General features: G+C 46.9%; 1 protein-coding gene and 1 pseudogene across 1 annotated transcript in view; one reads left to right on the top strand and one right to left on the bottom strand.

The window, feature by feature from the left end:
* The first annotated feature begins 9,085 nt into the window (after positions 1-9,085).
* DGKZ (diacylglycerol kinase zeta) overlaps positions 9,086-23,328 on the top strand; it is a 268,679-nt gene continuing 254,436 nt past the window's right edge. The window contains exon 1 of the mRNA XM_063944285.1: positions 9,086-9,321. Within this exon, the coding sequence (XP_063800355.1) occupies positions 9,122-9,321 (200 nt within the window). The 5' untranslated portion in view covers positions 9,086-9,121. The remainder of the gene's footprint in view (positions 9,322-23,328) is intronic.
* LOC134971345 (5S ribosomal RNA) lies at positions 19,153-19,271 on the bottom strand (annotated as a pseudogene).

Below are 23,328 nucleotides of genomic sequence, written 5' to 3'. Positions count from 1 at the left end.
ACATAGCACTGATACACTAGTACCTGTAACATAGCACTGATACACTAGTACCTGTAACATAGCACTAGTGCACTGATACCTGTAACATAGCACTGATACACTAGTACCTGTAACAAAGCACTGATACACCATCACCTGTAACATAGCACTGATACACTATTACCTGTAACATAGCACTTATACACTATCACCTGTAACATATCACTTATACACTAGTACCTGTAACAAAGCACTGATAAACTATTACCTGTAACATAGCACTGATACACTAGTATCTGTAACATAGCACTGATACAATATCACCTGTAACATAGAACTGATACAATATCACCTGTAACATAGCACTGATACAATATCACCTGTAACATAGCACTGATACAATATCACCTGTAACATAGCACTGATACACTAGTATCTGTAACATAGCACTGATAAACTATTACCTGTAACATAGCACTGTAATATAGCACTGATACACTATCACCTATAACATAGCACTGATACACTATCAACTGTAACATAGCACTGATACACTATCACCTATAACATAGCACTGATACACTATCAACTGTAACATAGCACTGATACACTATCACCTGTAACATAGCACTGATACACTATCACCTGTAACTGAAAATGCTAATACCTGTACAATCTTTTCTGTAAATAAAAACAGAATACTAATACCTCCAGAGGTGAATGCTGCTGAGTCTGCTGTAGCGTATGTTGCCGATCTAGCAGGTGCTACAATAGGGTGTGGTATGTTAGATAGACTAGACTTAGGTCGACAGTGTCTAGGTCGACCACTGTTGGCTGACAGTAAGTCGGTCGACACAGTTTCTAGGTCGACATGACAAAAGGTCGACATGAGTTTTTTTCACTTTTTTTGGTGTCGTTTTCTCCGTACAATGATGAGGAACCCCAATTAGTGCACTGTGTCGCCTCGCATGGCTCACTTCGCTCGCCATGCTTCGGGCAAGGTTACCGTTCCCGATAGTAGTCCACGTGGATCGTGAAAGTATGAAAAAGTTAAAAACTCATGTCGACCTAGAGTCCCTGTCGACCTAGAAACCACGTCGACCTACTTACTGTCGACCAGTAATGGTCAACCTAGACATTGTCGACCTAAGTCTTGTCGACCTAAAGACCAGATCCCGCTAAAATATGCAGTAACACCGCCGGTGACTCCAGACAATTCTGGCGGTGGTATGCATCATAGAATGCAGACGCTTTCACTGACACACCTGCACAAATCCCATAACCAGCCCACCGGACTGACTCTTTTTGTGTTCACATCAGGCCACCCAGGAACGTCCAGTGCTCTACAGCTCCATGTCTGATTCCACCTGAGCTGTACACAACAGCACCATTGTGCGTTCACCTAGGGGAACGCGTGTGCGTGGGGTATGTATATATACAGGGTGTTCCATAATAATGGGACACATTTTAAACGCAAGTATCAAGGACTGGAACAAGCACATTTATTAAGGACCATGGGGGTCATTCCGAGTTGATCGCTCGCTAGCTAGTTTTAGCAGCCATGCAAACGCTATTCCGCCGCCCACTGGGAGTGTATTTTAGTTTAGAAGAAGTGCAAATGGTTGTATCGCAGAGCGCCTGCAAAAAAATTTAGTGTCGTTTCAGAGTAGCTCAAAACCTACTCAGTGCTTGCGATCATTTCAGACTATTCAGTTCCGGATTTGACGTCACACACCCGCCCAGCGTTCGCCCAGCCACGCCTGCGTTTTTCCTGGCACGCCTGCGTTTTTCCGCAACTCCCTGAAAACGGTCAGTTGCCACCCAGAAACGCCCCCTTCATGTCAATCACTGTGCGGCAAGCAGTGCGACTGAAATGCATCGCTAGACCCTGTGCAAAACTGCATCGTTCGTTGTGCCCGTACGTCGCGCGCATGCGCATTGCGCCGCATACGCACGTGCAGAACTGCCATTTTTTAGCCTGATCGCTGCGCTGCGAACAAATGCAGCTAGCAATCAACTCGGAATGACCCCCTATGTGTAATACATAACCAAGGTACAGGAGTTCATAGCACTAATCAAGGTTTGACTATCTCATCCTTTAGATCAGGGGTTCTCAAACTCGGTCCTCAGGACCCCACACGGTGCATGTTTTGCAGGTAACCCAGCAGGTGCACAGGTGTATTAATTACTCACTGACACATTTTAAAAGGTCCACAGGTGGAGCTAATTATTTCACTTGCAATTCTGTGAGGAGACCTGCAAAACATGCACCGTGTGGGGTCCTGAGGACCGAGTTTGAGAACCTGTGCTTTAGATCACAGGTTCTCAAACCCAGTCCTCAGGACCCCAAACAGTTCATGTTTTCCAGGTCTCCTCACAGAATCACAAGTGAAATAAATGACTACATCTGTGGATGTTTTAAAATGTGTCGGTGAGTAATGACTACACCTGTACACCTGCTAGGGGACCTGCAAAATGTGAGCTGTTTGGGGGGGGTTCTGAGGACCGAGTTTGAGAACCACTGCCATAGATGGTCACCACCACGAAGTAAACATTCTTGGGCTCTAGTCAGCCAGTGAGTGAGAGCTTCGCTGCTCGGTCTAAGCATACACAATCAGTCTCACGTGGGCATGTGTCTGTCTAGAGCCGCACTAGTCAGCATGTGGGTCAGGGCTTCTTTGCTTGGCTCAATGTCTAGGAAAGGAGACCAACATTGAAGTCAGAACTTGAAATACATTTTAAAAATAGGCGAGTGCCCACGGTCTTGTAAATTAAAAATAAAATGTGTCCCATCATTATGGGACACCCTGTATATAGAAAGCATGAATACACTATTAACTGTTATAGAAAGCACTAATACACCAATACTTGTCACAGGGATCACAAATGCACTATTACCTGTAACAGAGAGCACTAATACACCAATATTTGTCACAGGGAGCACTAATACACTATTAACTGCAACAGAGAGCATTAATACACCAATACTTGTCACAGGGATCACAAATGCACTATTACCTGTAACAGAGAGCACTAATACACCAATATTTGTCACAGGGAGCACTAATACACTATTAACTGTAACAGAAAGCAGTAATACACTAATACTTGTCACAGGGAGCACTAATACACTTTTACCTGTAACAGAGAGCACTAATACACCAATACTTGTCACAGGGAGCACTAATACGCTATTACCAGTAACAGAGAGCATTAATACACCAATCCTTGTCACAGGGAGCACTAATACACTATTACCTGTAACAGAGAGCACTAATGCACTAATACACAATTAACTGTAACAGAGAGCACTAATACACCAATTCTTGTCACAGGGAGCACTAATACACTATTACCTGTAACAGAGAGCACTAATACACCAATACTTGTCACAGGGAGCACTAATACACTATTACCTGTAACAGAGAGCACTAATACACCAATACTTGTCACAGGGAGCACTAATACACTATTACCTGTAACATAGAGCTTTAATACACCAATGCTTGTCACAGGGTGCACTAATACACTATTACCTCTAACAGAGAGCACTAATACACCAATACTTATCACACTAATATGGTATTACCTGTAACAGAGTGCATTAATACAGCAATACTTGTCACAGGGGGGGTCATTCCGAGTTGTTCGCTCGCAAGCTGCTTTTAGCAGCTTTACACACGCTAAGCCGCCGCCTACTGGGAGTGAATCTTAGCTTCTTAAAATTGCGAACGAAAGATTCGCAATATAGCGAAAAGACATCTCTGTGCAGTTTCTGAGTAGCTCGAGACTTACTCGGCATCTGCGATCAGTTCAGTGCTTGTCGTTCCTGGTTTGACGTCATAAACACACCCATCGTTCGCCCAGACACTCCTCCGTTTCTCCAGCCACTCCCGCGTTTTTCCCAGAAACGGTAACGTTTTTTCGCACACACCCATAAAACAGTCAGTTTCCGCCCAGAAACACCCACTTCCTGTCAATCACATTACGATCACCAGAACGAAGAAAAAACCGTGAGTAAAATTCCTAACTGCATAGCAAATTTACTTGGCGCAGTCGCAGTGCGGACATTGCGCATGCGCACTAAGCGAAAAATCGCTGCGATGCGAAAAAATTTACAGAGCGACCAACTCGGAATGACCCCCAGGGAGCACTAATACGCTATTACTTGTAACAGAGAGCACTAATACATCAATACTTATCACAAAGAGCACTAATATGCTATTACCTGTAACAGAGAGCATTAATATACCAATAGTTGTCACAGGGAGCACTAATACACTATTATCGTTAACAGGGAGCACTAATACACCAGTACTTGTCACAGGGAGCACTAATACGCTATTACCTGTAACAGAGAGCACTAATACACCAATACTTGTCACAGGGAGCACTAATACGCTATTACCTGTAACAGAGAGCACTAATACACCAATACTTGTCACAGGGAGCACTAAATCGCTATTACCTGTAACAGAGAGCACTAATACACCAATACTTGTCACAGGGAGCACCAATACACTATTACCTGTAACAGAGAGCACTAATACACCAATACTTGTCACAGGGAGCACTAATACACTATTACCTGTAACAGAGAGTACTAATACACCAATACTTGTCACAGGGAGCACTAACACACTATTACCTGTAGCAGAGAGCATTAATACTTGTTGCAGTACACTATTAACGGATCTACTACCCTTGCCCGGCTGTTGGGATCTCGGCACCCAGCATACCGGTGCTGGGATCCAGGCTGTCGGAATTCCGGAATCGGGGCGAGCACAAAAAAGCCCCTTGCGGGCACAGTGGCTTATTCTCCCTCCAGGGGTGTTGTGGATACCCCATGAGGGAAAATAGTTGTCGGTATCCTGGCGGTCGGAATCCCGGTGGTGGTATGCTGAGCGTCGGTATCACGACAGCCGGGATATCGAGTAACTGTAACAGAATCTACAGTGCATGGCCTGGGCCCCTTTCTAAGTGTATATTGTAAACACTGATAGTGCATGCAGTATATTGCAGTACAATGGTGTATTCACCACAGCGCACAGTCTGGTAGATAATACTGCATGCACTATCAGTGTTTACAATATACATATATAAAGGGGCCCAGACCATGCACTGTAGTATCCATAGTGTCTTCATACTATGGCCCAGATTTATCAAGCCTTGGAGAGTGATATATTGCACGGTGATAAAGTACCAACTAATCAGCTCCTGACATTTTTCAAACAAAGCCTGTGATATGGAAGTTAGGAGCTGATTGGTTGGTACTTTATCACTGTGCTATTTATCACTCTCCAAGGCTTAATAAATGGGGGCCTTTGTCCTCTCTAGTGACAGACCAAACCACTGTGGTTTCTGGTCACACCCCTTATGAGCCCATACCACACTGCATTCTCCCAGAGGTCTCTTCAAACCTCAGTCTGATACCGCTCTGTTCCATCACACAGCCCTCTTACGCTGGGTACACACGTGTCCAATCCTGAGGAGATCTGATTCCCGACCGACCAGTTTGTCCGACATTGGACAAGTGTGTACCCTCCACCGGCTGACCCGTACACCAATCCTGGTCGCACGGGAGGTCTCCTAGATTTTAAACATGCTTAAAAACTTGGAGGCCTGACTGCCGATCAGCCGACCAATACGCAAAGAGGTTACAGGCTGCTGCTCTCCAGATGAAGATGTCAGTAGTCCTGTGAGAGATGGTGGCCATGCAAAAGAGCTTACAGGCCGCCGCCCCCCAGGTGAAGATCAAAGAAGAGGGTGACAAACGCTAGCCCTGAGCAGGCGGCCATGCAAAAGAGCTTACAGGCCACTGCCCCCCAGGTGAAGATCAAAGAAAATATGATAAACACAAGCCCTGGGAAGGCGGCAGCAGCGGTGCAAGTGGGCGGGTATGGCGTACCCTTAAAAATTTAGCCGTGGGTACGCTGTACCCACCGCTGACGGGACCGCAGCTCCCTCCCTCCGCTGCTCACCGCCGCTGCATGAGGGGAGGAGAGCGCATCGTTCGCCTCTCCTGCCCCTCAGTGTCTTCCTTCAATTCAGCGCCGGCCCGTGAGCCAATCAGAGCTCGCGGACCGGCAGCCAAGCTTTAATTGGCTCACGGATCGACGCTGAATTGAAGACGACACCCGCACCGCAGCCAGAGACTGAGGGGCAGGAGAGGCGCAAGCTGCGCTCTCCTCCCCTCACACACACAGGACAGCAGCAGCAGGGAAATGGGGGGGGGGGGGCATGTATACCTGGCACTGTGGGCATATCTGGCACTGGGGGGACATGTGTATCTGGCACTAGGGGCATATCTGGCACTGGGGGGACATGTGTATCTGGCACTAGGGGCATATCTGGCACTGGAAGCATATCTGGCACTGGGGGGACATGTGTATCTGGCACTAGGGGCATATCTGGCACTGGGGGGACATGTGTATCTGGCACTAGGGGCATATCTGGCACTGGAGGGACATGTGTATCTGGCACTGGGGGCATTTCTGTATCTGGCACTGGAAGCATATCTGGCACTACGGGGACATGTGTATCTGGCACTGGGGGCATATCTGACACTGAGGACATATCTGGCACTGGAGGGACATGTGTATCTGGCCCTGGGGAATTTCTGTATCTGGCACTGGGGGCATATCTGGCACTGTGGGGGTGTTTCTGTATCTGGCACCTGGGGGCAATGTATATCTGACACAGTGGGGGCATTTATGTATATGGCACTGTGAGGCAATGTATATCTGGCACTCTGGGGGCATTTGTGTATCTTGCACTGTGGGGCAATGTATATCTGGCACTCTGGGGGCATTTGTGTATCTGGCACTGTGGGGCAATGTGTATCTGGCACTGTGGGGCAACGTGTATCTGGCACTATTGGGGTCATATGTGTATTTGCCCCTCCCCCCATATGTGTATCATGCCCCCATTTTCATTGGCCACGCCCCATGTGGTATTTGGCCACACCCATTTTTGGGTGGGCGCGCGCCTTTGGCGCGCACACACAGTACCTATAAGTTATTTTTTTCTACTTGCACCACTGGGCGGCAGCCATGCAAAAGAGCTTACAGGCCACCGCCCCCAGCTGAAGCTCAAAGAAAATATGATAAACACAAGCCCTGAAGAGGTGGCATGCAAAAGAGCCTACAGGCCGCTGCCCCCCAGGTGAAGATCAAAGGAGAAGACACCGCACGTCTAGGGGGCGGCGCCAGCCATGCAAAAGAGCTTAAAGCCTCCCCCCCTTCCCCCTCCAGATGTAGGTGCTGTATAATGAATTATTACCACAGGTGTGTTGTCTTTATTTTTACATTTTCTTTACAGCCGGACTACAGGTGCCAGCGGGCTGTTAATGTATGGGCATGCTGGAACTTGTGGTTCTCCAAGTGCCGGCATGCTGGGACAGAAATGCTGGGACCTGCAGGCTGCCTGGAAAGAAAAATATTAGCATACCATGAACCCTGAACCCATCGCCACCAAGGGTGCGGACTATAGCCCTAAGCTTTCAGCCTTTGGCCTATTTTGGTGAACAATATTGTGAGCTGTGATGAGGACAAAATTGACTGGAAATGACTGGAAATTAATAATACTGTAGAAACAAAACAGGCCCAAATTACACGATTTATTTATTTTTACCACTATTATTTTTCTTATAGAGATCCAGTTGAGATTGGTTTTGCAAAATTAGAACCAAAACACATAATTAATACAGATCCAAAACCAAACACGGGAGTCGGCGCACATTTCTAGTATGAGATGTGCGCCGATTGGACAAGTGCGTACCCGATCTGCCAATTGGACAAGTGCGTACCCGATCTGCCAATTGGACAAGTGCGTACCCGATCTGCCGATTGGACAAGTGCGTTTGATCTGCCGATTGGACAAGTGCATATCCTATCTGCCAATTGGACAAGTGCGTACCCGATCTGCCGATTGGACAAGTGCATTTAATCTGCCGATTGGACAAGTGCATTTAATCTGCCGATTGGACAAGTGCGTACCCAGCTTTACTCTGGTCCATTACTGCTGATTGGTCAGCACGGCAGGACCCCCACCCGTCGGATACAGACAATAGCAGCCGCTGGGGAAGTATAAATTTACCCAGCCCCCAGCATGTGTCCCTGGTGGCTGCGGGGCTGTAAAAATGAAAGCTGTGATGTTTCCGATGTTCCAATGGTGCCAACTGATGTTCCAATGTTTGAAAACATGTTTTACAAATATCCCCCCCAAAAAAAAGTTTTAATTATTTTAACTAAAATCATGTTGGATACGTTTGAATACGTGTTCTTCACTTTATTCACTCCCCTCAATAAAATCTATAATTTCTGAGCGGTTTTTGGGGAAAAAATATTGTCATTTAAGTGGAAGTTATATATACAGCCACAAAACCCAGCGTGTCTGTAATATACCCCTGTCTTGCTGGCCTGTCTAGCACTTCAGGGTTAACTACTGTATCTAAGGTGACACGATGAACATTATTACATTAGTAGGTCTCCTCCTCCTTGTACAGGGCACACAGTCTGGCTGTATTACTGCTCTGTCACACAGCCTGGCCCTCTTACCCACCCTGTCTCTCCTATTCTCCACGCACTCTTCCTTGCACAGTCTAATGTTCTGTGCAGCCCGCTCACCCAGGCTGCCACTGAACCCACCTCTGTCTGGCTCCGTTCCAGCTTTGTGGCTTCTCTGCCATCTTACACCTTGCAGCTATGCACTTTTATTCTATTTTAGCCCATGCACTGCCTCTTAGACATCCTTCCATCTAAATTACTCTTTCCTTATCTTTGCTTTCCAACTCCCCCCCCCCCCCCCCCCCCCATCCTTGATCCTAGCTTTCCTTCTCTTTCCTCTCCTGTACAGTATGTGCACCTTGTGTCTCTCCACATTTTATCCATCTATCTGTCTATCTGTGTTATAACGGATTCTTTTTGCATCGTCTGCCATCTACTGATTTTCCAATATTTGTGTGTGTCTTCCCTCTCTGTTCTCCTTCCCTCTCCTTCTTTCAGTCTTTCCTCTTCTCACACTTCTCTTCTCTTCTCTCATAGCTCCCTGGTTGAACTTCCTATCATCCTTTCACACCACCCATAGCACTACACTGCCAGTCCTGACAGCTTAGGGGCCACTGGAAAAGCTTAGCCCCAGTATGGCTGAGGGAGGGCATGACCAGGACTCTCCGATGGAACATGCGAGGTTGGCAGACGGACGGTTACCCAGGCTCCATGGGGTGGATGAGAAAGAAGAGATGAGAGCTAGCACTTCTATCATGTCAGATCCAAGAGTGTCTCCTCAGGGGACAGCACATAACATGCTGCCACTTTATATGAAGAAGCAGCTGTCGTATAGGTAAGTAACATAAAAACCCCATTTATCCATGTTATGTCTGGAAATCATTGTAACACTATTCCTTGCTAAGCATTGAGTTCTCACTGTAAATTATTCCTCGTCTATCTTAATATACAATTGATTACTGATTTAAAAATATCTATGCTGCTTATTTCCAACATGCAACCACCAAAATATGTTGTCTGAAAAATCCTGGTTCAGCCCAATCTAAATGAGTAGTGCACTATGGGGGTCATTCCGAGTTGATCACTCGCTAACAGTTTTTATCAGCCGTGCAAACGCTATGCCGCCGCCCACTGGGAGTGTATTTTAGCTTAGCAGAAGTGCGAACGTTTTTATCGCAGAGCGCCTGCAAAAAAATTTTGTGTAGTTTCAGAGTAGCTCAAAATCTACTCAGCGCTTGCGATCACTTCAGACTATTTAGTTCAGGATTTGACGTCACACACCCGCCCAGCGTTCGCCCAGCCACGCTTGCGTTTTCCCTGGCACGCCTGCGTTTTTCCGAACACTCCCTGAAAACGGTCAGTTGCCACCCAGAATCGCCCGCTTCATGTCAATCACTCTGCGGCAACCAGTGCGACTGAAATGCATTGCTAGACCCTGTGCAAAACTGCATTGTTCGTTGTGCCCGTACGTTGCGCGTGCGCATTGCGCCGCGTACGCATGCGCAGGACTGCAGTTTTTTAGCCTGATCGCTGCGCTGTGAACAAATGCAGCTAGCGATCAACTCGGAATGACTACCTATATGTACCAGGCCGAATGTTCTGATTTCTGCTGTTTCATTTTAATATCAAGTCACTTCCTTTTCTCACCCGCTGAAATAGGACATAAGCAAACTAGGCAGTTTTGCTAATCAGGAGGCAGATGTGCAAATCCCCATCACTTGCACAATCCAATCTGCAAAGTTAATCATTCACTGGAATAACAATGTATAAAAAAAAAAAAAATGCTGCAGAAATTTGGCTTAAGAATAATATTTACATTAATAAATAAATATCGCATGATCAGAGTCCACTCATCGTTATTATTGATGCTCCATCTCTGTTGTAGGCAACCTATTGCTCCCTAGCTGTTGTGGAACTACAAGTCCCAGTGCTGGGTGCTTGCCAGCTGGATGGATTTTCATGTCTGTAAGGGTTGTTTTTATTCTATGTCAAAATTAGGCAATCATTGCCTCCCCAGCATAGGCAAACACAGGGGGGGTTTCCAGTTGCCCAGAAACCGCCCCTCTTGTCATGTGTCAAATTATGACAACAATACCAATGGTATATAATACAATTACTAGAGCTGCTGCTGCATCATGCAGAGCTGCTGCACATGCCCAGTGGTAGCATCTTTTTGGTGTGTGCGGTTCTGAGCCCTCATTCAGTGCACTGGACCAAAGAGTAGCTAGCAGAAAGAAAAGACAGGAGCCTTACCATGAGGTGGGAGAATGTTTGTTCATTTATTTATTATAGTATGTTTAACCTTTTTCTGACCACTTATCTTATTTATATTATTTAAATATGCTTGATACAGCCTATACTGTATAGATCATCTATACTGTATTCCATGTTCCGCAGAGTGGGATATTTGCAGATTGCATTTGGAAATCCCCCTCTAGAAATCCTGCATATGCCACTGTCCAGCTGTACTGAACTACAGGTCCCAGCATGTCCAGTAGGAAGGCTGGCTGGGCACGCTACTTGTGCGAAATAAAATAACATGGCTGAGTGGCCTATACTTATCTACATTACGCAGGGGGCTCTAGCAGTTAAAGGGTGCCAATATTCTCTAAGCATGGACACAATACTGCCTGCATTACATTTTTGTGACTACGCTTCCACTAGGAAGGCTTATAATAGGACTGGCTTTGTTGTGCCAGGTTCCTGCCGTGTTAATAATCTGTAAGTGCGCTTAACGTCTTTGTATAAACCCTGTTGTAAGTGGCACTATTACAAAGAGTGCGAAGGGTGCGAGATCAGGTGCCGTTGCTGGCATTTAAACACCGCGGCAACGGCCCATGGCACCCTTTGTGGCTAATTGGATCGACCCCCTAAGATTATGGGGCCCATACATCAGTAATAAAAATAAAAAAAATATTCAACATTTATTGTTTTTCCCCCAGTTTAATCAATCACCAATCCAGCGGGTATGGGTAATTAGGTCGACCACTATTGGTCGACATGCATTAGATCGACATGGTCACTAGGGGTGGTCTTCTGTTTGCCGGCGGTCGGGCTCCCGGCGCTCAGTATACCGGCGCCGGGAGCCCGACAGCCGGCATACCGACAATTATTTTCCCTCGTGGGGGTCCACGACCCCCATAGAGGGAGAATAAAATAGTGTGGCGCGCGTAGCGCGCCACCGTGCCCGTAGCGTGGCGAGCGCAGCAAGCCCGCAAGGGGCTCATTTGCGTTTGCCAAGCTGTCGGTAAGCCGGCGGTCGGGCTCCCGGCGCCGGGATGCTGGTCGCCGGGAGCCCGACCGCCGGCCAGCCGTAGTGAACCCGGTCACTAGGTCAATCTAATGACCGTATCCCAATCCACCAATGCACCTTACTTACAGCACAGAACAAATTTTGTCAATCGTGAAAGGCTCATGATTTTACTAGCAATAATCAATCATAGACAGTTCCATATGCTCAGCTTAAATACAGAAGGGGCTCAAGTTATGCCTGCCAAATATGGCTTACATCTACTATGTTTGTATGCAGAATTGGTACTTGTTCCGCCTTATGCTTGGGCTGAATGAATGGCGCAATTAATGCGATTGGGTGACTGCACGCTGCCAGAAAATAAACATCATCTGGTCACATTTTCTGATAGCCATGTGCGATATCATCAGCTGATAATTTGGATTGGGAGCATATTCAGCTCATACAGGCAGTGATCTATGACCATAATTGTGGATGGGTTCACCTCTACAAATACAGATAAATCATGTTTTTCTGGGATAATGGCCAAGATTGAGCAACCCATGAACCATGGAATATGTGTACTATGATGCTATATTCCGCTATTTATCTGATTTGTTAAGTGTGTCTGCCTCTCTATTTAACAAGAGGAAAGTTGGGAAAAATAAAAGAGGAGGGCGCCCTCTAGTGTAATGTGATCTTAGAACCACCTGTGTTCTACAGTCAATAGATGACGGAGCAGTAGGTGGCTCTGTAACAAGTAAACAACAGCTTATACTGTCAGTATACTGTTAGGACACTTGCTGTAGAATGATGATAAGTACCCTATAACTGCCTGTAGAGGTCCTCACCTACAGCAGCTGCCTTTCCCTAATAGGCCCTACACACTGGGCGATAACAGTCAAAGATATGAACGATCTCGTTCATTAATGAACGAGATACCGTTCATATCTTTGAGTGTGGAGGCACCAGCGATGAACGATGCACGGCCCCGCACTCGTTCATCGCTGGTATCCCGAAGGCTGTGCATGCAGGCCAATATGGACGAGATCGTCCATATTTGCCTACACTTCTATGGAGCCGGGTGACGGGGGGAGTGAAGAAACTTCACTCCCCCAGTCACTGCCCCCCGCCGACGGGTCGCCCGTCTGCCGTATCCGCCATCAGGCAGCTCGGCGGCAGATCGTTAAATGCGTACTGCCCTTTAAAGCTGAATATGCTTACCAGTACTTGGATGCCCCTAGGTCTCCTACTCCAAGTAATAGAGGCTTATCCACACAAGGCATTCCCCTGGTTGTATGGTCAGGAGACTATATAATCAGAGGGACATATAGTAGTGTGATAATGGAGCTGAATGAGAGCTGGTGGCAAACAGTGCCAGTAATATTATCTGGGTCAGGGCTGGCAGCAGACAAACAGTATTGGTAAATAATAATTATAATAATACTGTTATTTATATAGAGCTTTTCTCCAGCAGGTCAGTATACAGACATCAAAAACATAATACGTTGTAGAAAGGCATCAAATGTACAGCAAGTAAAAACTAAGAACTAATTATAAACAACAATAGTCTAGCGAGCACAATAAGCATAAGGAAGTGTCGGTAATAACTTCCATGGGTTCTCCATTCCACCCACAAAGGTACCAGATGAGACAGCCATCTTGGGTGCACTGTGTAGGAATGCCCTAGGTGGGATAGATTACGCCTAGAAGAGATTACGCAAAATGTGTGATTGTAGCATCCCAGCGCACCAGGTGAGGCAGCCATGTTGGGTGCACTACGAAGGTTGCGCTGTGTGAGATAAACCATACAAGGACACAAGGAATATATGGCAAAACTGCCATGTGTGTATTAGTATGATATATCCTGTATGACTAGATCCACATGAAGTACGTTCCGCCCACAGAGGAACCTGCATAAAGACATAGCATACAGTGTGGTGGAAGTACAAGCTAAACACATGGTACAAACCAGTGAACAGTAGTGTCAGCAAACAGTATGCAGGTACCAACAGGGCTATCCCTGCATGAATAATTCCATGGGTTGCTCAGGGCTGGGTCAGGGCTGGCAACAAACAGAGAATCAAGATATGGCAAAATAGGTCAGACAAGGGTCAGAAAAGTCCCTTTGTAAGGCTAAGCTCTTCTATCTTTTCAGAATGGAGTGGGTGTGGACTACGCTGGTGAGGTGAAAGCTGAACAACTCTTTGGTATGTGGGAAAGCAACATAGGTGGTCATTCCGAGTTGTTCGCTCATTGCCGTTTTTCGCAACGCAGCGATTAGGTGGAAAAGGTACGCAGCGCGCATGGGCTTAGTTATTTAACATAAAACTTAGTAAATTTGCTGTTGCTCGAGCGGCGCTTTTCAGTCGCTCTGCTGATCGGTGAGTGATTGACAGGAAAGGGGCGTTTCTGGGCGGCAACTCAGCATTTTCCGTGAGTGTGCTGAAAAACGCAGACGTGCCAGGGAAAAATGCAGGAGTGGCTGGGAAAACGGGGGAGTTGCTGGCTGAACGCAGGGCGTGTTTGTGACGTCAAACCAGGAACTAAACGGACTGAGCTGATCGCAATCTAGGAGTAGGTCTGGAGCTACTCAGAAACTGCAGGAAAATATTTAGTAGCAATTCTGCTAATCTTTCGGTCGCAATTCTGCTAAGCTAAGATACACTCCCATAGGGCGGCGGCCTAGCGTGTGCAATGCTGCTAAAAACAGCTAGCGAGCGAACAACTCGGAATGAGGGCCATACTGTAGTAACAAGGGTTGGGATCGTATGCCAGCGTTTGGGATGCAGGCGATCAGAATACCTACCACGTAATCCTGATGTGCATAATCCTTCCCCTAATGACCCCTAATGACCTTTTGGCCCTCCGTTCTCGCAGCCTAACCGTAACCCTGTTCCTGACCATCTCAATCCGAATTTTAAAAAGTTGGATTGAGATGAGGGAGCTGAGGAGGAGGAGACGGGGAGAGCAGCGGCTACAGCAGCGTAGCGCCGTAGCAGGAGGATCATGCACCGCCGCCAGACCTCACGGCAGTGTCCACATGGTTCCAGCAAGCGGGACCTCGCTTGCTGGAGCCAGGTGGACACTGCCGTGAGCGGCAGCGGTGTCCGATCCTCCTGCTAACGCTGCTGTAGCCGCTGCTGTCCCCGTCTCCCTGCTGCTCTCCCCGTCTCCCCGCAGCTTTCCCTGTCTCCCTGCGGCTCTCCCTGTCTACTCTCAGCTCCCGCATCTAAATCCGATTTTTTTTTAAGTCGGATTGAGATGGTCGGAAAGGGGGCCCAAACCTGTCGGATTTGGCCCTGTTTCCGACAGAAGCTCGCAGATCGGCTGCCGAACCACGTGTTTTCCGACAAGTCGGAATTCCCGACTTGGATAATTTTTGGGTATACTGAATAGGTCGGAACCCCTTCCAACCTAAAAAAGTCGAAAATTGCTGTCTTTCCAACAGTCGGCAGCTTTCGACTGCAATTGAATATACCCCTCTGTCTGAATCTTGTTTTGCTTATGGATGAATTTGGGTGCCTAGTACTCTGCAAGGGGTACCTCCAACCTGCCAATACTGCCCATTACAGTGTTATATCTTGCATACCCGTGGATGCTGCCACCATGATCTGCAATGTCATGCGATTACCCCCACCCCCCAAAAAAAGATGGTTCTTCATTATGTTTGTGGATTTGCAACACTGCTGCCCTTCCTGCTTCCAGTAAGCGTTAATCCCTGTATCACTGGGACTACATATTACTGAGGTCTGAGTGTTGTAATCTTCCATTAACGCCAGTAACTTACATGCTGCACTTATTGGTGTAATAAATGTAATGCACATGAGACGTCCATTTTGTTGGATGTACCAAGACTATAAAAGGTAAAAATGATCATAAATCTGCAGAAATGTATCACAGGAAAAAGAAACTAATTGCAAATAGGTTTCTTGTAAAATATGTATTTTACTGAGGGATGTGCGGTTCGGTTTTCCTGTGATGCGAATACACCCAACCTCAGGGATTCTGAGTGGAACCTGGCTTGGGTCAGTTGTCAGTTCGGAACTGGGATTTCAAAACCAAACTTGGGTTTTGGATTGCATGTAAACAGGTCCAAATTACATGATATTGGGGCTAATTCAGCATGGATCGTATTTGTAAAGCTGCTCGCAAGGATCTTTGTAAATGCGATCCTTAGCCATGCAAATGCAGTAGGATGTGTTACCCGGGTGTGGTTCATCAAATCGACAGTGTCTAGGTCGACAATGTTTAGGTCGACCACTATAGGTCGACAGTCACTAGGTCGACATGGATGGAAGGTCGACAGGGTTTCTAGGTCGACATGTGCTAGGTCGACAGGTCTAAAGGTCGACATGAGGATTTTATTTTATTTTGTGTCGTTTTCTTCGTAGAGTGACCGGGATCCCAAATTAGTGCACCGTGTCCCCTCGCATGGCTCGCTTCGCTCGCCATGCTTCGGGTACGGTGCCTTCGCTCCGCTACCGCTTCGCTCGGCACACTTTACCGTTCCAATCGTAGTCCACGTGGATCGTTAAGTATGAAAAAATTCAAAAAAAGAAAAAAAATGTGAAAAACTCATGTCGACCTTTAGACCTGTCGACCTAGCACATGTTGACCTAGAAACCCTGTCGACCTTCCATCCATGTCGACCTAGTGACTGTCGACCTATAGTGGTCGACCTACACATTGTCGACCTAGACACTGTCGATCTTCAGACCGTATCCCGTGTTACCCACCTCCTTGCTGCATTTGCAATCCCAACGCTACCACCACATTGCAGCCTGCGATCAACATCACGACCGATGTTCCCCGCAGACTGCAAGCTGAGTAGGCCTCAGCTTTCTCAGGCTGGCCGTTGCAGAGCTGCTTGCGAGGCCAAGTGCTGTCCTTGGTCTCCTTACCCCCAGTAAACAGGGGAAACAGCCCCTCTCCCTCGCGCACTTATGGAAGCAGTAAGTAGGCGTTTCCCTATAATGCGCTACGTGGGAAGGTAAATAAGAAACATTGCTGGTCTACATAGTTATGTCTGCAAATGACCGTGTGTTGGCGATGAGTACACTTGAAGTTCATAAGAACGACAACTGGGAGGTTCATGTTCCCCAAGTGCAATGTAGCTCACAGGCACCACCACTTCCCTTCCCTGCACGGGTGTGGTTCATCAAATCGACAGTGTCTAGGTCGACAATGTTTAGGTCGACCACTATAGGTCGACAGTCACTAGGTCGACATGGATGGAAGGTCGACATGTGCTAGGTCGACATTTCTAAAGGTCGACATGAGGATTTATTTATTTTTGGTGTCGTTTTCTTCGTAGAGTGACCGGGATCCCAAATTAGTGCACCGCATCCCCTCGCATGGCTCGCTTCGCTCGCCATGCTTCGGGCATGGTGCCTTCGCTTCGCTCGGCACACTTTACCGTTCCAATCGTAGTCCACGTGGATCGTTAAGTATGAAAAAATTCAAAAAAAGAAAAAAAATGTGAAAAACTCATGTCGACCTTTAGACCTGTCGACCTAGCACATGTCGACCTAGAAACCCTGTCGACCTTCCATCCATGTCGACCTAGTGACTGTCGACCTATAGTGGTCGACCTAAACATTGTCGACCTAGACACTGTCGATCTTCAGACCGGATCCCCCCTGCACACCCCCTCCTCTCTTGGGACACCAACCTTGATCAACTCCCATCTAATAGTGCCAGGTCTCTTACCTACCTCCTCTAAACCTGCATTTCTATGAGGCTCTAATCAGCCTGCTTTCTTACTTTGTGCTCCCAAAGGGCTCGTGCTAATGAATTATGTTCATCAAGCAGCTAAATATAAATCTCTAAACTGTGCAGCTGACATGTCATTTAAAAGCCAACAGGGGGGAGAGAGGTGCACATTGTGTACCTAATTAATGAAGAGGAACAGAAAAGGGGCTCTGGAGGAAACGCTTGAGTTGAGCATTGATTGTAAGAAATGTGTTATTTGTTTTGCGTGTACAAAAGGCGGTGGAGCACATTATCGCAGGTCGCTCGCTGATCTATGTCATTCTCCGTCTTCTGCCCGATGGGCATGTAATAAACACTGTGGCGCTGATTCACATGCAAAGTGGCTGTATTTGCGGCAGCCACGGAAGCAAGACTTAGGGGGAGATGTACTAAGCGGGTTGGGTACGGGATACCGGCAGTAGTGATGTCGGCAGTCAGAATACCGACAACGGCATCCCGACTGTTTGAAATCCCGACAGGGGCACAGGAGACCGCTAATCCTCTCCCTAACCCTATCCCTCCCTTCCTGCAACCTAAATCTAGCCTCCCCTGCCCACAGCCTGACCCCAACCCTCCATTCCCGCAGCCTAACCCTAACCCTTCCCCAGCAGATTAACCCTAACATCCCCGGGATACTTACGTTTGGGATCCCGGCTGTCAGGATGTCGGTATCGGTATTCTAACAGGTGTCGGGATTCTGACGCCGGCATTCTGACTGGGGGGGGGGGCGGGTTTAATAGAGCTGCACTAAAAAGACAGGTGGTCAATAGGTTTACTCCAATTGGTCGACAAGCAAATGGTCAAACGGTCGACAGGCTCAAAAGGTCAACATGAAAATGGTCGACACAAAAAAATGGTCAACCCAAGATTTTTGGGTGTCATTTTGTATGTTTCACCATATCTGAGCCAAATTAGGGGAAACGTTTACCCTCACAGGCTCGCTTTGCTTGCCCCACTTTGGGCAGGTTACTATTCCCAGTCACAGTCCACGTTATGGTAAATTATAAAAAAAAAAGTCGTGTCGACCATATGTGTGTCGACCATTGTCATGTTGACCTTTTGAACCTGTCAACTATTTGTACCTGTCAACCTTAAGCACTAGCTACCTTTTCCTGTTGACATTTTAACCATGTCAGCATTGTGTACCTGTCGACCTAATGCCCATCGACCATATGGAGTCGACTTATTGACTGTCAACCTAGGCACTGTCAACCTTTATATTGGAAGTTGGAACCCGCTCTGGGCTCTGTCATGAAGCTGGTTAGAAAGTTATTATGCAAGAGCAAAAAGAAAACAACTATATGTCTTTTCTAGGGCATACTAAAATTCTAATAAAAATAATGTTAATAATTAAAATTGAACTTTCATTGAAGCCACTTAAAAATAAAGGTTGGGGGAAAGGTAGACTCAAATATAAACATATATATAAAAAAATTCAGACTATGGCAAGACAATGTATGTAAGCTAAGATATAGTTGTTCCCTTAAGTGATACAATATTTTTTTTCTCAAATGGAATGAAAATGTCAAAGGGAAACCCCTCTCTTAGCGCAAAAACTCCAAAGGCATATTTGCAGTGCCTCACTCAAGAAGAAACACCTCAAAATTGAGGTCGTGTATGACCAATATTAGTGGTATTATCTTATGGTATCAAACTCAATGTTGCATGTTTAAGTAAAAAAAATACCTACAGTACCTGGTATTCCCTGGTGGTCACCCATCCAAGTACTGACCAAGCCCGACAGTACATAGCTTCCAAGATTGGACAGGATTGGGCATGCCCAGTGTGGTATGGCCATAGGTTAGTGGCGCAAGTTGATCCCAGTCGCCTGGAGGCAAGTTGGGGTTTGGAGCCCCCCCTATTAACAAAAAAGATAAGAAAAACAAATATGATGTGTGTGAGTGTATATACAGTGTGTATATATATATATATATATATATATATACACACACACAACTTACAAAATTATATAGATAGCGCTCTCGGCCAGTCTACAGGGGACCACAGTGAATTGGCAGGGCTTCAGCTACGCTATGTGACAACGGCCGGTGGATCAGGGTCAGACTCACAAGATTCAGTCATCTGCAGCATACAGAATCGTCTTCCAACGGTGAGTCCCATCTCACAGTCCAGCAGTAGCGGTGGGTGCTCCATTGTTTGCTGCAACACAGGCTAAGTGGTTCTAGACGGAAGCTGTCCTGTCACCTATTGTAGGTATTAGCAGGGCTCCTGGGAATGAGCTGATTAACTTGGCAGCAGAGCTCCATTGGAAGAGCAGTGGTCACACTTAGATCCTGCTGGGAACCACACAAGTGCTGCTGTACATAAAGGTGCCCCTTCAGGGCTTGGAGCCCGGAGGCAGGTGTCTCTATTGCCTCTGGGAGTTACGCCTTTGCCGTAGGTCAGTGGGATTCAACAAACAACATCCAGTTTGGATACTTAACAAATACTGTATGTGGTGTAAGGAGCATTAATTACATTTTATCTAGACAGAGGTACTGAGTATGTTCCAAGATATGAAGTTATAAGGATAGTAAGTAAGTATCCCTTCCACAGGTAGATTAATTAAATATATGTATATAAGTTGTATTAAATATAGGTTCTGTATGCAAAATTTATAACAATTTATAGAGAGAGTCCTTATCTTGTATTCTCACTACTTCTGCTTTTCTGTCAACTGTAAATACTATTAATAAGCAATACCCCTTTGAGCAGATATTACATTATCTATATATACACTGCTCAAAAAAATAAAGGGAACACTAAAATAACACATCCTAAATCTGAATGAAGGAAATATTCTTATTAAATACTTTGTTCTTTACATAGTTGAATGTGCTGACAACACAATCACACAAAAATTATCAATGGAAATCAAATTTATTAACCCATGGAGGTCTGGATTTGGAGTCACAGTCAAAATTAAAGTGGAAAAACACACTACAGGCTGATCCAATTTTGATGTAATGTACTTAAAACAAATCAAAATGAGGCTCAGTAGTGTGTGTGGCCTCCACGTGCCTGTATGACCTCCCTACAACGCCTGGGCATGCTCCTGATGAGGTGGCGGACCTGGACTAAAGCATCCGCCAACTCCTGAACAGTCTGTGGTGCAACGTGGCGTTGGTGGATGGAGCGAGACATGATGTCCCAGATGTGCTCAATTGGATTCAGGTCTGGGGAACGGGCGGGCCAGTCCATAGCATCAATGCCTTCATCTTGCAGGAACTGCTGACACACTCCAGCCACATGAGGTCTAGCATTGTCTTGCATTAGGAGGAACCCAGGGCCAACCGCACCAGTATATGGTCTCACAAGGGGTCTGAGGATCTCATCTCGGTACCTAATGGCAGGCAGGCTACCTCTGGCGAGCACATGGAGGGCTGTGCAGCCCACCAAAGAAATGCCACCCCACACCATTACTGACCCACTGCCAAACCAGTCATGCTGTAGGATGTTGCAGGGAGCAGAACGTTCTCCTTGGCGTCTCCAGACTCTGTCACGTCTGTCACATGTGCTCAGTGAGAACCTGCTTTCATCTGTGAAGAGCACAGGGCGCCAATGACGAATTTGCCAATCTTGTTGTTCTCTGGCAAATGCCAAACGTCCTGCACGGTGTTGGGCTGTAAGTGCAACCCCCACCTGTGGTCGTCGGGCCCTCATACCACCCTCATGGAGTCTGTTTCTGATCGTTTGAGTAGACACATGCACATTTGTGGCTTGCTGGAGGTCATTTTGCAGGTCTCTGGCAGTGCTCCTCCTGTTCCTCCTTGCACAAAGGCGGAGGTAGCGGTCCTGCTGCTGGGTTGTTGCCCTCCTACGGCCTCCTCCACGTCTCCTGATGTACTCGCCTGTCTCCTGGTAGCGCCTCCATGCTCTGAACACTACGCTGACAGACACAGCAAACCTTCTTGCCACAGCTCGCATTGATGTGCCATCCTGGATGAGCTGCACTACCTGAGCCACTTGTGTGGGTTGTAGACTCCGTCTCATGCTACCACTAGAGTGAAAGCACCGCCAGCTTTCAAAAGTGACCTAAACATCAGCCAGAAAGCATAGGAGCTGAGAAGTGGTCTGTGGTCACCAGCTGCAGAACAACTCCTTTATTGGGGGTGTCTTGCTAATTGCCTATAATTTCCACCTGTTGTCTATTCCATTTGCACAACAGCATGTGAAATTGATTCTCAATCAGTGTTGCTTCCTAAGTGGACAGTTTGATTTGACTTGGAGTTACATTGTGTTGTTTCAGTGTTCCCTTTATTTTTTTGAGCAGTGTATATATATATATATATATATATATATATATATATATATATATACTGATGAAAAGTATGCAATAAACAATTTTATTTGTGCTCCTTCACCATAAGCATCATACGCAGCCACTGCGACTCGGGACAAGGCGAGTAGCGGCCTGCCAGCGCGCATGAACTGCGCTGACAGGGAGCTGCTCAGCTGGCGCAAAAGCATCACCGCTGTGCGATGCTTTTGCACCCTTGCAGGGGGGAGGGGGCTGGGGCCAGACATGCGGTGCGGACTAGCCCTGTGCTGGATGTCCCCCAGCACAGGACCGTAACTAGGTGTGTGCAAAGGGGGCACCGCACACAGCGCAGGCGTCCTGTGGGCGGAACCATCTGCATCCATGATCTGTAAGTTCCTGCTGCAATGTAATGTATAATAGCATCTTCCCGACCTCTATCTGCGCCTCTCACCCGCTGGTTCCCTCTCCTGCTCCCGGCCTGCTGATACAGAGTTATGCACCAGTGTGTGCGCTGTCCATCTAGCTCCGGACCCCACACGCTGCCGATGCCATCCCGTGCTCCCCGGCAGCTACACCCTGCACTCTGGCGCCACTCTGTCCGGCCCGCAGTCTTGGATTCCACCGCCCCCGCTGTCACCCTGTACATGGCCCATGGACACTCGGCAGCTTCACTGGTGGCTCCTACTCGCACCATATATGACGCAGAAGCCAGCTGCGGGAGCCGCTCTGCCTCCACCACACAGGCCACGCAGGCCTCTCTGTCACAGGGTCAGGGCATGAGTGTGGTCTGCTCAGGGGTTAAAATGGGCTGGAACAGGAGGGGACTCTACCTTGCATAATGTGTAAATGGGGACTCTACCTGGCGTAAAGAGTAAAATGGGGCACCACCTAGCACAATGTGTAAAAGGGGCTCTACCTAGCATAATGTGTAAAAGGGGCTCTACCTAGCATAATGTGTAAAAGGGGCTCTACCTAGCATAATGTGTAAAGGGGGCTCTACTTGGCACAGTGAGTAAAAGGGGCTCTACCTAGCATAATGTGTAAAAGGGGCTCTACCTGGAGTAATGTTTAAAAGAGGTCTGTAATGTGTGTAAGTGGCTGGTGTAATGTGTGTACGTGGCACCACTGTGTGGCGTTATTTGAATAATGGAGACTACTGTGCGGCGTAATATGAATTGGTATTATGTTGTGACCACGCCCCTTCCTCATGAAGCCACTCCCCTAAATTTTTGGCATGCACCTGTGGCACGCACTAGCCCTGTTTTATATATGGTGTGGTGGGGGGCGCCGATGCTGTTTCTTGCACATGGGCGCTAAAATGTCTAGTTATGGCACTGCCCCCGCATGTCTGAGAAAATGATCGTAGATGTGCTAAAATTAGCACATTTAAGATTAGATCTGAATTACCCTCAATGACTGGCCCTAAAATGCTTTATGTACAGTACAGTAACAGATCTTTTCTTGTGATACACAGGAAAGCAGAAGAGTATGGCCCTATTCTTTCTTCTGAGTCAGTATCTACCTCTGATTAGACTCTCATTCTGTCATTCGATGTATTTACAGATGACAGAAAAGCAGAAGTAGTGAGATTACAAGAT

Source organism: Pseudophryne corroboree, chromosome 11 (assembly GCF_028390025.1).
Source record: "Pseudophryne corroboree isolate aPseCor3 chromosome 11, aPseCor3.hap2, whole genome shotgun sequence".
NCBI classification, from domain to species: Eukaryota; Metazoa; Chordata; class Amphibia; order Anura; family Myobatrachidae; genus Pseudophryne; species Pseudophryne corroboree.
Note: the sequence above shows the minus strand (reverse complement) of the source record. Positions and strands in the feature narration are given on the sequence as shown.